The sequence below is a fragment of the Protopterus annectens genome, chromosome 8.part0 (genome assembly GCF_019279795.1).
Source record: "Protopterus annectens isolate FY-2018-M chromosome 8.part0, PAN1.0, whole genome shotgun sequence".
NCBI lineage: Eukaryota > Metazoa > Chordata > Ceratodontiformes > Protopteridae > Protopterus > Protopterus annectens.
Window position 1 is genome coordinate 304,953,275 of NC_056741.1, and position 12,406 is coordinate 304,965,680.

Below are 12,406 nucleotides of genomic sequence, written 5' to 3' on the forward strand. Positions count from 1 at the left end.
TTGTCATATCCTTTTTCCAAGTCCAGGATGCCCAATTGGACTCTTTATTCTTCGCTAACATCGTCCACCATTTAACTTATCAATCTGTCTGTCACTATAGTCCAAATTACCTTCAATAATTATGCGAATAGAACTATATGTCACTTGATATTAGATAAATTCCTTCTTTGTTAAACAAACTTCTACTACATGGTTACAAAGCTTTTGCTTGCTGGATATTGTATTAATTAGCCTTCCACCTTGTTAGACAAACTTCATGATGTTCTAATATTTTAACATGCTTAATATTTTATTTATTTGCAGTTTGTTAACTGGGAAAGTCCATTGGGCCAGTATGAGACCTTTTTCAATGGAGGCCCGGCAAGAAAAGCTTCATTTACATACATACATACAGAAACAATACAAGTAACAGTCACATCAGCACTAATACAGGGTAATAGAGAAATAAGTCAGCAGAAGTTATTACAAACAATTTCACAATACCATTAATGAATCACATCAAAAGTAATGCAGGGTATTACAGAAATAAAAGCATAAGTTATTACAAGCACATAAAAATAACAAAACTGTATAGTATGTCAAAGTTATAAGTGTATGGTGCATTAAGCATTAAGATTTCTGGGAAGTAGGTAATATCGTTTTTGTACTCATCTGTATTGTAAACTACGTCTTTGCTTGCTATTACTTTTTACTTACTTTTCCAGGGCTGAGCCTGAAAATGATCCATCTGGTATCAGTGCCCTACCCTGGTCAACAAATGATTGATGAATATCAATGGTTTTATGACTGGAATGGAAAATATTGCATAACTAAAGTCAACTCCAAGAAACATCAACTTTTATAAGGCAAAAAAAAGCTGTTTTGCAGGGGGGTCAGCTCCCCCCCCCGCCCACACCCTAATCTCTAACGATCCTATCTTCATGATTATTCAGCTTTAGAGATAGAAAGAAAGTCTCTTATACTCAAGGTTCCATGATGCAGACAAGCGGAATTCAAAATATGTGGCTAAACAGGATTCACTGCCAAATTTTGTTTCTGACAAAATAGGGCTGATTTAAAACATCTGCTGCTAAAAATCAGTTGCTTAGAGAATTTTTACATTCTTTTTGAAATGCTTCAAAGAATACATATAAGAAAGAATAAGCATGCACTGTATGTCAACTACAAGAAAAAATGGGGAAAAAACACAAACTGTTTTTGAATCTGTCCCTATTAGACAGCCATACATCAAATGTTTACCACAAATGTTCATTCTCACATTTGTTTTCTCATTTTAGCACCTACAGTCCCCCTGGATGTGACCGCTGTGCATCTTGCATCTTCCTCACAGCTGGTGGTGAGGTGGAAGCCACCAACACATCGACATGGGAACATCACCTACTATCTGGTTCGCTGGCAACAGCAAATGGAAGATTCTGAGCTTTACCTCAGTGATTATTGTCAAAAAAGTGAGTCTAACTATACTTTGGCAGTGGTATATGATGAAGTGTAAAAGTGGTAGAAATGGCTGCATTAATACATTTGATTCAGCAACTTTCAAACTACTCAGTTTTCATATTGTTTTAAATACATATACACATAATTTTGCTGCCTGCCTTCCTAGTATGACAGTATACATCTTGTTACATAATCGTTTTCTGATTTCCACATTTCATGAGATAGAGATAAATGATGTTGTTCCTACTTTACAGCTTATTTGAGGAGTAAATATTTCATGTGTTGCTGTCTTGCCTACTTGAAATGTATATATTTTAATATAGTTAATAACCAGGTAAACTCACTACCTGTAATTGATTATTTTCATGGCCAATTTGAAAGCACTGCCTGGTTATGTCACTTAGGGCAGATTACGCTTAGGGAGAGAATCCTTTAACAGCTGACAGCCTTAATCCGCACACCAGACGGACAGATAAATTGCAATCATCTAACTGACTAACTATAGTAAACAGTGCATTATGAATTTATGTCTGTGCAAAGATGAAACTGTGTTTTATAGATGTAGACAGATGGAAAACAAAGGGTGAAAGAAAAAATACAACTCTATGAAATGACAGTGCAACAAAATATTTCTTTGAACTATTTGGACACTGCACAAATTCCTGAGATAAATGTAGGTGGAGTAGGGTGTATAACGGCCTTAACTTTCATGGATCTCCAGGGAAATTAACACTCCAACACCACCCTAGCTAAATATGGCCTACTTTGAGGTTGAAGTATCTAGGCATAGGTTATATTTCCTTTTATTGGGGTACAAACAGTTCTGAAACTTTTTCAGCAATATATTTTGAAGTATTGCAGCTTGGGACATTCTTCCTACTCCTAGAGTTGTTGCCACTGGTATATACTGTAATTTTATTCGAACAGCACATTGTTTACTATGTCCTTCTTTACACACACACACACACACACACACACACACACACACACACACACACACACACACACACACACACACACACACACACACACACCAGCTGGGGTTTATGTATTGCTAAATATGGAAATTAATTGTTATGGAAAGCATCTTAATATCACTTTTCAACTTACTGCCTTAGCCTTAATTGCATGTCCCTGACCCTTCAGCAGTGTCAGAACCCTTCTGTCTGTTGCCTGTCTCAAAGCATGACCTGACATCAAAGAACAGAAAGGCAGAAAATGGACATATCTATATCATTCAAGGTACTGAAGTTTACAAAGAGAGGCAGCTGCTCAATCCCTGCCCTGACACATGTCCCATCTAGTTGTAAAAGTCACCCCCAATTCATGTTAACTATTCTGTAATTTGAAATGTCTACTAAGACAGTCCTCTTAGAAAGGAACATACATTTCAACGGTTCAGATATTTGCCTCATATGTTTGGTTTGTTCCTCATTAAATTTGTGGTTTTCAGGCAAATCAGTGAGGAACAAAGTCACTAAATATTCACAAACATTTGAGTTTCAGACTTCATATTCTTCAAAAAATGCATGCTGATACAAAGTATGTTATTCTAGCAACTTTTTTAAGTTTATAACAGCTGTAATCAAAATCTGTCTCTATTTTAGGGCCTTTGTCTGCCCCATTTTGTATGGCTTTGTCCTGATTTTTTATGGTGAGTTTCTATTGCCCCTGAAAATATCCTGTGTAATTTGACAGCTGTGATTTCTTCCTTTCTGAAGAAATGCAAACAGATTCCTGTTACTGATTTATTTGACAGAATCCTATGTGCTATTCCCTTAATTCATTCTTCTTTTTTTAAACAAAAAACATCTTTACTAACTTATCATGTATGACATAGGCAATAATACATTTATATAAATGAAAAAGAAAAACATATTGACATAATTTTACTTGCAAACATTATACATCACAAACCATCACTTATAATGTATCCAGTCATTGTCAGCCAAACATTGCATAACCTACTCAAATCCTGACTTCTTTTAAACCTCATTCCACTCTTATAAAGATCACAGTTCCAATTGTTGTATCTTGTTTACTATGTTAACTACTTCTAGTACAATTGTTTTAGGCTTTGATTTCCATTTTCTAGTAATTGCTTTTTTGGCAGGCACCATAATTAGACTCAGGAAGGCCTTACTATGTCTAGGCAGTTCTGATTCTGTATCATAGCTCAAAAAATCATTTCCTTATTAAACCAATTTGCTCATGCAGTTTATCTGACAGAGTAGTCTGCAGGGAATCTTTAATGTCTGCCAACTCATTATACTCTCCAAAAAGTTTTCCCAATTGCCTCTTTCTTCCCCATCACACCACCAACATTTGCTATTTAGAATTCTTTGGAGTCTACTTGGAGTATAAAAATGCCTATGTAAGCACTTCCAAGTAAAGATCCTAAATCTTCTAGACTTTGTTTCATATTTAGGAGACATACATATATCCCCTATTGTTTCTTTGTGAATTGCTTATCCAACCTGTCTTCCCAGTCCTATCTCTGATCGATTCTTAGAGTTATCATGCAATATTTTGTATACTTTACAAATTATTCCTTTTTAAAAGCAGTTTCTATTCTAGATTCTACTAAAAACTCTACCAGTGCTGGTCTTTTGCTTAGGACCCAACTATTCCTTTCTCTTTGCCTATACTCTGATATTAATCCTTGATAGAGAAGGCAGTCTCTAAACTGCAGTCCAAATAATTTCTTGGCCTCTTCCCATTCTATTACCTTTCCCTCTGTAATTATGTGCTCCCAATACCTTGATTCTTTTGCCAGTTTTATGCAATAAATTCCAGCCCCCTCTTGCCTATTCTCTGTATCCCTAATTGCAGTCATCCCTATTGGTAGAGTCTGCTTTCTCCATTCCCGTGTTGGCCTACTTCTTAGAATACTTTCTGCTACTTTATGAATATAATATTCTGTATGGTTATTATTCTCCTTAAGGATCTGCATCCAAAATCCCAGTCTCTCATTGTTTCTTGAGCTTCCCCCTTTTTCATCATCATCCCTTTCTGCCTTGAATTATAGGTTTCTGCTTGTGGCATGTATATCAGCATTAACTGTGTAGCCCTGAAATACCCCTTCAAATCAGGTAATCCAAAACTGCCTTCTTCTAATGGTAGAATCAGCTTATTCCACTTGACTGTTGCCAACTTCCCCTCCCAGATAAAATCCTTTAGCTATTTATTAATTGCTATCCACAGCTTCTCCTCTGGTTGATAAAAATATACCTGACCTGTGTATAAAACTAAAGGGTGTACAAACACTTTATATATGCTTGTATCTTGCTATCCACAGTCATATAACAGACATTTACATTTCTCAGTTTTTGTATCATCTTTTGTTTAGTCTCTTCCCACATATCCTTAGCTGCCACATCAGAATCATTTTAATCTGTACTCCTAAGTACTTCATTTTATCATGTCCCCATAAATATGAATATTGCTGAGCAAATGTGTGTGTGCCTACATAATTTATAGCTATTGCCTTTGTTTTAGCCTCATTAATTTTCTATCTTGAAAAGATCTGAAACTGCTTCAAAATAAACACAACACAGAAATGTAATGTTCTGCTTTTAACATGTATAAAATAATATCATCTGCAAATAGAGCCAACTTTTCTTGAGGACAATACCAATTATATCCTTGAATTAATTTCTGAGTCTCTTATTTTCTTTGCCAATGGTCCTTAACATAATGCAAATAAGAAAGGGGAAAGAGGACACCCCATCCTGGTTCCTCTGCTCAAACAGAAATTATCAGAGAGGAACCCATGCACATTAATTTTCACCTCTATTCCCTCATATATCTTTCTAATCAACCTTAAAATTTTATCAGGTAATACAAATACTTCCATTGCCTGCTCATAAACTCCCAGCTTACTCTGTCAAGTACTGTCTTTTGCGTCAAGATCCACCAACAATAGTGGTATTTTCTTACATTCTGCTTCCCTCTCGATCATCAATGTTTTGTTAATGTTATCAAATGTTTGCCTCCCTTTCACAAAACCACACTGATCCATATATACCGTTTCACATCACTTTTGCCATTCTTTTAGTCATTATAGACACAAACAGTTTATAATCATGGCTTAGGATTGAACTGGACCTATGAGAAGCTGGATCTGATGGGTCCAAACTCCTACAGGAATACAATCTATTCCTGGGGATTTTCCTGTAGATTGGTTATACATCACCATTTTTATCTCATCCCCTCCTACCCTCACTGTTAGCAATTGAGACTACTCTACCTCAAGCCTTGAAATTTTTAATTCTTCCATAAACATTTCCATTTGTACCTTTTCTTGATTTCCATATTTCTTGCTTTATACAGACTTTCATGAAATTTCTGAAATATTTCTAGTACCTCTACAGGATCTTTTATTATCTTCCTTGTTATAGGCTCCCTAAGCTTGATGACAACTCTTGCTACTTTCTGTTCCCTGCTGTTGTGCTAAAAGTTTTTGTACTCTGGAGTTATTATAAAAAAACAGTTGCTTAACAACAATCTTTCTAAACTCTTGAATATTATCGAGGTAATCCCTTATTTTCTGTTTAGCATTCTGCAGTTTATCCTCTTCTTGTTCTGTGGGATTCCTCCTATTCTGCAATACTTTAACATTTGTCAGTCCGTCTAAATAATTCTTGTTACTTCATAACCATATCTCCCTTTTTTATTTCCACCCTATTTTTAAATGTCGCTTTAAGTTTATACCACTCCCTAGCTATATTTTCAGAAGAAATTTCTGTCTTATCTAATAACTCTCGAAGAATTTCCACTACCCATTCCTTAAATTCCTGTCTTTTCAACAGATAGGTGGGAAAGTGCCAGTGTCTAATATTTATTTATAGCCTGCATTTTTTAAATTTATTTATTATTGGCACTTGATCTGAAATAGTTATTGGGTGTGTATCTAAATTTTCAGTTAAATGCACATGTTCCTGTGAAATGTAAGTTCGGTCTAGCTCAGAGTTTTTGTATCTTGAGGAATAATATATAAATTCACTTCTACTACTGAATTCATATCTTCCATGCCAAATACTTTCATAAATTTCTTCAAAAAAATATACCCTCATTTGTTATATTTTCCATTCTGAGTTCACCAGATACATCTTTACTGCTGGAAATCAAATTACAGCCCACACCTATAAGTAATATTGCTTGATGAAAGTTGGAATCTAAATACTTGCCAGTGTAATCCTCCTCCCTTCCTAGTAGCCCCTTAGAACTAAAAATCTACCATTATTATCTTTTTATCCTCCTATATCAATACTGGAGCTCCTCTTGCAATTAATATGAATACTCCTCTTTTCCTTTGTCCCAGGTATTCCGCTTAGTAACCTTCCTAAAATCATTTGCTTATCAAATTTAGACATTAATTTCTTTCCAAATGAGTCTCCTGTAGCATAGATGTTTGCACTCTACTTTTTTAATATAGTTCACTATTTTTTCTTTTTTGCATATATCGATGAGACCATTAACATTTAAAGATAATAGGGCATATTTACTAAACCCTACATGGTCCACTAAGACCGGCACGATGCTCGCATGGTAGCATATGGCTTTGTATTCAAGAAGTGGCTCTACATGGTGTGTAGAGCCAAGCAACCATGGTAAACACTGTGGCATTCTAATTACAGCATAAGCAGATGGAGGCTCTATTCAACAAGCTATAAAACAACTGTGTAGACTCAGTGCTGGTTTTCCATGGGAATTCAAAAACCTGTTGGAATACAGCCATGGAAAGAAGTCTACACATGAAGAATGTTAGGGGCTGCTGTTGCTTAAATTCATGTGTATGTGCAACAGGCCAAAGTCTATGCTGCTGCTGCTAATATATCAGGGAGAAGTGTTTTCAGGTCCCAGGTAACTTATCACATTCTGCATGATGTGGAAATTGTAGAGCACTACAGGGTAGATAGAGACACACTCCAGGAACTCTGCAACCTCTGTCATCCTTAACTCATACCCAAGGCAAAGTGAGGGCAACCCATCTCAGTGGAGACAAAGGTATGTGCAGCACTTAGAATTTTAACTACAGCAACCTTTCACAGACCAACAGGTAATATGCTGAGGGTGTCACACGTATCAGCATTCAGGATCCTCCATCAATTCCTGAATGCTATGCTTCAGTATGCCAGTGACCACATGTATTTTCCCTGAACTCCTGAGGACAGAGCCACAAATATTCAGGAGTTCTATCCTGTAGCACACTACCCTGAAGTACTGGTTGCCATAGATTGTACACATAGAGAAATTAAAGTACCACCAAGGGAACAGGGAAGGCTCTACATAAACAGAAAGGGCTTCCACTCTATTAACTGCCAAGTCATGTGTAATACTAACAGAATCATCTTGTATGTGTGTGCTGGCCACTCAGGCAGTTACCATGACTTACATATCTGGCACACCTCCTAACTGTATCAGATGTTCACTAGGGGTGATATCCCACAGGGTCATTTACTGGGGATGCAGGTTATGCAGTGGAATTGTGGCTGATGACGCCCATCAGAAGTGCATACACACCCGCTGAAGAGCACCACACACTCAAACCAGAAATATCATAGACCATGTGCTTGGGCTGCTGAAGTCACAGTAACAGTGCCTAGATACATTTGGGAGAGCCCTGCAGTTGAATCTATGTACATTTACTGAAATCTTCACTGTCTGTGCCATGCTTCAAAACATCATTCTGAGAAAGCAGCTTCAGCAGGATAAAGAAAGGGAAGGGGCACCCATCTCTCCACCAATGGCAAGGTCACCACAGCCACAAGCAGATGAAGAGTCAGAGGGGAACCAGCAGCTGCTATGGGTGTAGACAGATGCAGGCATACTCAATATGCCCTTGCAATGGTTAAGAGGCAAAGCATAGCACACCTACTCACTACTTATGGGGCTAAAACCTTTATCCTAAGCACATTCATATGGTAACATTGATGCCAGGTAATGCTCACATCCTTTACCTACCCATGTAATGGCTGTGTATTTCTAGCATCAGACAATCAGCCCTGAACTAACACTGTAGCAACTGCTGGATTTACAAAGTAAATGTTGAACCTGGATTGTTAAAAACTGAACTGGGTAATAACAGGAATGAATGGCATATCCTTGTATGCTGTTACTTAATAATGTAAGCAAGTAAAAGGTGGGTGATTTGTACAGCAATGACTTTAACATATGACAGCAGAGACTTAAGCAAATACATGTCTCCTGTATCAAGTAATAGGCCACAGGCATCAAAGATTCACACATTCACACCTCTCAAATGTACTGACGGTTACCGAATGTCCTCAGTTTGGCCTGATATTTTTCTACTGGAAAGTCATAAAAGAGAGCCGTTAGAAAGTAATCAGACACATTTCAGTTTCTGACTGCACAAACCTCAGAGGATTATTAAAAAATGGATGCCAAAACTGTTTTGATTCTATCAACTGTCTAACTTTTTAAGACTGAAATATGTTAAAAGTACAATTGGCATAACAACATCATAAACACAGGTATGCTAAGCAGTAAGTCAGCTATGCACCCTGAGCATCCAACAGAAATGTTTTGTATCCCTGAATCCAAATGATAGAAAACGGGGATATGGCACACTTATGGTGTTTTTGTGTGTGTGTGTGTGTGGGGGGGGGGCAGGAAGGCTAGGCTGACACTAAAGGTAAGTGACTGTGTGTGAGTAAGAAAGAAAAGCAAGCAGACATTTGGATAAAGCAACAAATGGCCAGTGAGACAGAGTGAGACAGAATGAGTTTTAAGCTTCACGGCTGAATCATCTAATTGTTGTGTGTGTATGAGCCCTGCAGGTGAAATTGGTGTGTGAGTGTCTGCAGGAACACAGCGAAGATCTGTTCTAGTTCTATATCTTGGTATATCAGACAGGTGTGAGCTGTGTATGGTAGATGTGGCAGTTCATTGTTGTCGTACCTGACCATGAGAACTGGCTCTTCCCAGGAGTTGCACTGGCATGTTCATGCCTATGGTCAGATGCATCGCTGTTGCTTGAACGTGACTGATGTCTGCTGGACAAGCTCCCTTCACAAGGATGCCAAGGACCATGACCCCATGGCCTGCTACATCTGGGTGTGCATAACTCAACCACTTATGCAGCTGTGGAAGCAGTGCCACTATGGAAGTGTGATCGGGCGTGGCCACATTGCTAACATCAGATGATGTCCCTGACCTCACATGGATGCCGTCCCCCTCCCAGCTGACATTCTATTGTAGACATAACTCATTCCAATGTGTCATTCATCCAGTCCACTGATTCGGCAACATGGTTGAGGCAGTCACACATATCAACCTGTGCTACATCTACAACCTTAAGCATTTCTCTGGAGGACCTATTAGAACATGACTGCACCTCCATGAGAGCTCTAAACACACATTGAGTGGCATTAAAGACACACCTGTATCAGGTGGAGGGTGGACAACAGGTCTCCTCCCAACACCCCTAACTACCCTCCTGTATGGCACTTTGCCCACACTTTGGCAATAGCCAAAGTGTTTACAAAGTGTGGGCACTTTGCCCACACTTTGGCTATGGCCAGAGTCAACAGGCACTGAAGCTGCAGTAATCACACTGCTCTGTTCAAGTATCTCACCCTCCACCTTTCCAATATCTGAGGGCTGACTGGAATGGGTTGGTGTAGGCCTACTGGCTGTTTCTGATGGGATTACAGAGGACATCTGAATTGCAACCTCAGTGTCATATTCAACCTCTGCACCCTGCACTGTGCCTCTGTCTGGCCATCATCATCATCAGAATCTGCTGATACTCTGACATCAGGTGGTAGAAATCCCACACTTCCACTGTCAGCATCACCTGTAATACTAAGCATCAAACACAGGAAAACATTAATGCCTACACCACTATAGTCCAATATATGCTAACAGACAAACAGTACAGCAATACACACAACAGTCCTGACACCCACATCACAAACTAAATATTTCTTTGATCTGATCATCAGTACTGATATAAAAATGTGTGGCTTACTATATGCAGATGATTGTAGGCACCCTATGCTGAATGTTTCTGGAAGAAGTAAAGCAAAAGATAAGGACACCATCATCTGAATGAACAGTAACACAGCGGTTAAAACATTTTGCCCTTTATATGTTCATTAAGAATACTTTTAACAAGAAATTGGATGATACATCCATCTCAGGCCCATGTGTAATCAACCAGAATGTGTTGTTAACTGTATCAATCTACAACTGCCCCCTCCAAATTAATTTAAAGTTAAACAGAACTTAAGTACTGCTGACAATATTTTACTATCTAAGAAGTATTTAACAACGGAGATAGGTAAGCCTATCTGGAAGATCCTCCTGGGACATACTTGTCCTCCCTGAAACAAGCATCAATGACATGCTGGTGTGCACTTTCCGGTGAGCTGTCTAGATCACTGAAAGTGAACAGGAACTCTTCATTTGCTGTTAGTGGTGGCTGTGTAGCAGACCACCCTGGTAGCCACCCATTCACATGCCACTGCAGCTGCTCTCCTTCATGCTGAAGAAATCATGCCAGTACCCTATAGTGCACCTGATCATATGACCTACTCTTGCCACCTACTGCATTCACATCAGCACTATCTGCTGCCAAATTTGCATTCTGCCAGGCACATCCCCATGTTACCTCTTAAGCAGAAAGGCATCATGATGCCTAAATGCTTCCACAATTATTTCATTTTCAGGGTCACTGAAGGGACATTTTTGGGGGTTGGGATGCCTGTGTGCCATAGTCCTAGGTGACATAAAATATAAAAAAGGATAATATACATAACCATCACATAAATAAAAGTCCTGTTTTGATATAACACATAAAATGTAGTACTTCACTATTACCCACTGAGAAACATAAAACAGTAAAGATATTTAAATGTAAAAAACAGGAATTGTTTGGCTGTAACATATTACAATCACACACAAAGCAAGGTTAGATCCAAAACAAGGAGAATAACAATAGCAAAATCTTGTCTATGTCAAAACAGAAATGCTACTGTGCTCTTCTATCCCCTAAAATGACAGACAAATGATGCATTTTTCTATCAGATTATCAAAGAATTGCTAAAAGTGCTATCAAATAAACTATCCCTGAAATGTGTTCAGATTTACCACAGAACATTCCATTTTAAGTTATCACCAGTCATGTGTACATGTGGCCAGCACTCACCTAGAGGTGTGTATGGTCCATCCTAGAAGGCTAATACTCCTGTTGTCATTGAAAATTTAGGACATTTATATTTCACAGAAATAGCAATAGAATAGTGTACAGAGAAAAACGGTTGTAACATTAGCACTTGTGATGACAGTTAATACAGCTATGCATCTGAGAAAGTGAAATGCCCTGACAAATTCCCACACCATTAGTACCCCTTTAAGAAACACATACAGATAAAAGTAGCATTTGCTAATGCATATATATTAACAAATTTTTCTTACTGACATTTCAGCATATGTAGTATGCAAGCATACCTTATCAAGATTAGTAGTCTTTTGTACAGATAAATCCCAAAGTAATATCTTCTTTTGTGTTATCTACATAAACAAGTCTCCTTGCTTTTAGGTTCCCTAACTACACGGTTCCCTTTTCATGGTATAGAATTAGGGCTGTGGTCATGGTGAAGATGCAAATGAGGTGTGAACGAATTACAATAGCTGAATCCCAAATACTTGGGTCTGTGTATCAGATGTATACAGAATACATGCACTTCCTCTGTGTTTGTGGCTAATGGATTGCAACTGTGAATGATTACTGGTAGGGAGAAAGAAAACACAACAGCAAATTAGGCACCCCTACCTCCAGTGGGTATGTCAGCCAAGTTAGACCTGCAAAGTCTAGAAGTAATTGAATCAAGTTTTTAAAGTAAGCAGCACACATTGCACAGTTTCTCTTCAGTAACATCCAATCTCCCCTTCATTGGTTGACAACTGTATATTATTGCCATTTAATATCCTCACACAGTTT

General features: G+C 38.1%; 1 protein-coding gene across 1 annotated transcript in view; it reads left to right on the top strand.

The window, feature by feature from the left end:
* The window catches only part of INSRR (insulin receptor related receptor), a 467,004-nt gene that overhangs the window by 247,077 nt on the left and 207,521 nt on the right, over window positions 1-12,406 (top strand). The window contains exon 9 of the mRNA XM_044079802.1: window positions 1,278-1,448. Within this exon, the coding sequence (XP_043935737.1) occupies window positions 1,278-1,448 (171 nt within the window). The remainder of the gene's footprint in view (window positions 1-1,277; window positions 1,449-12,406) is intronic.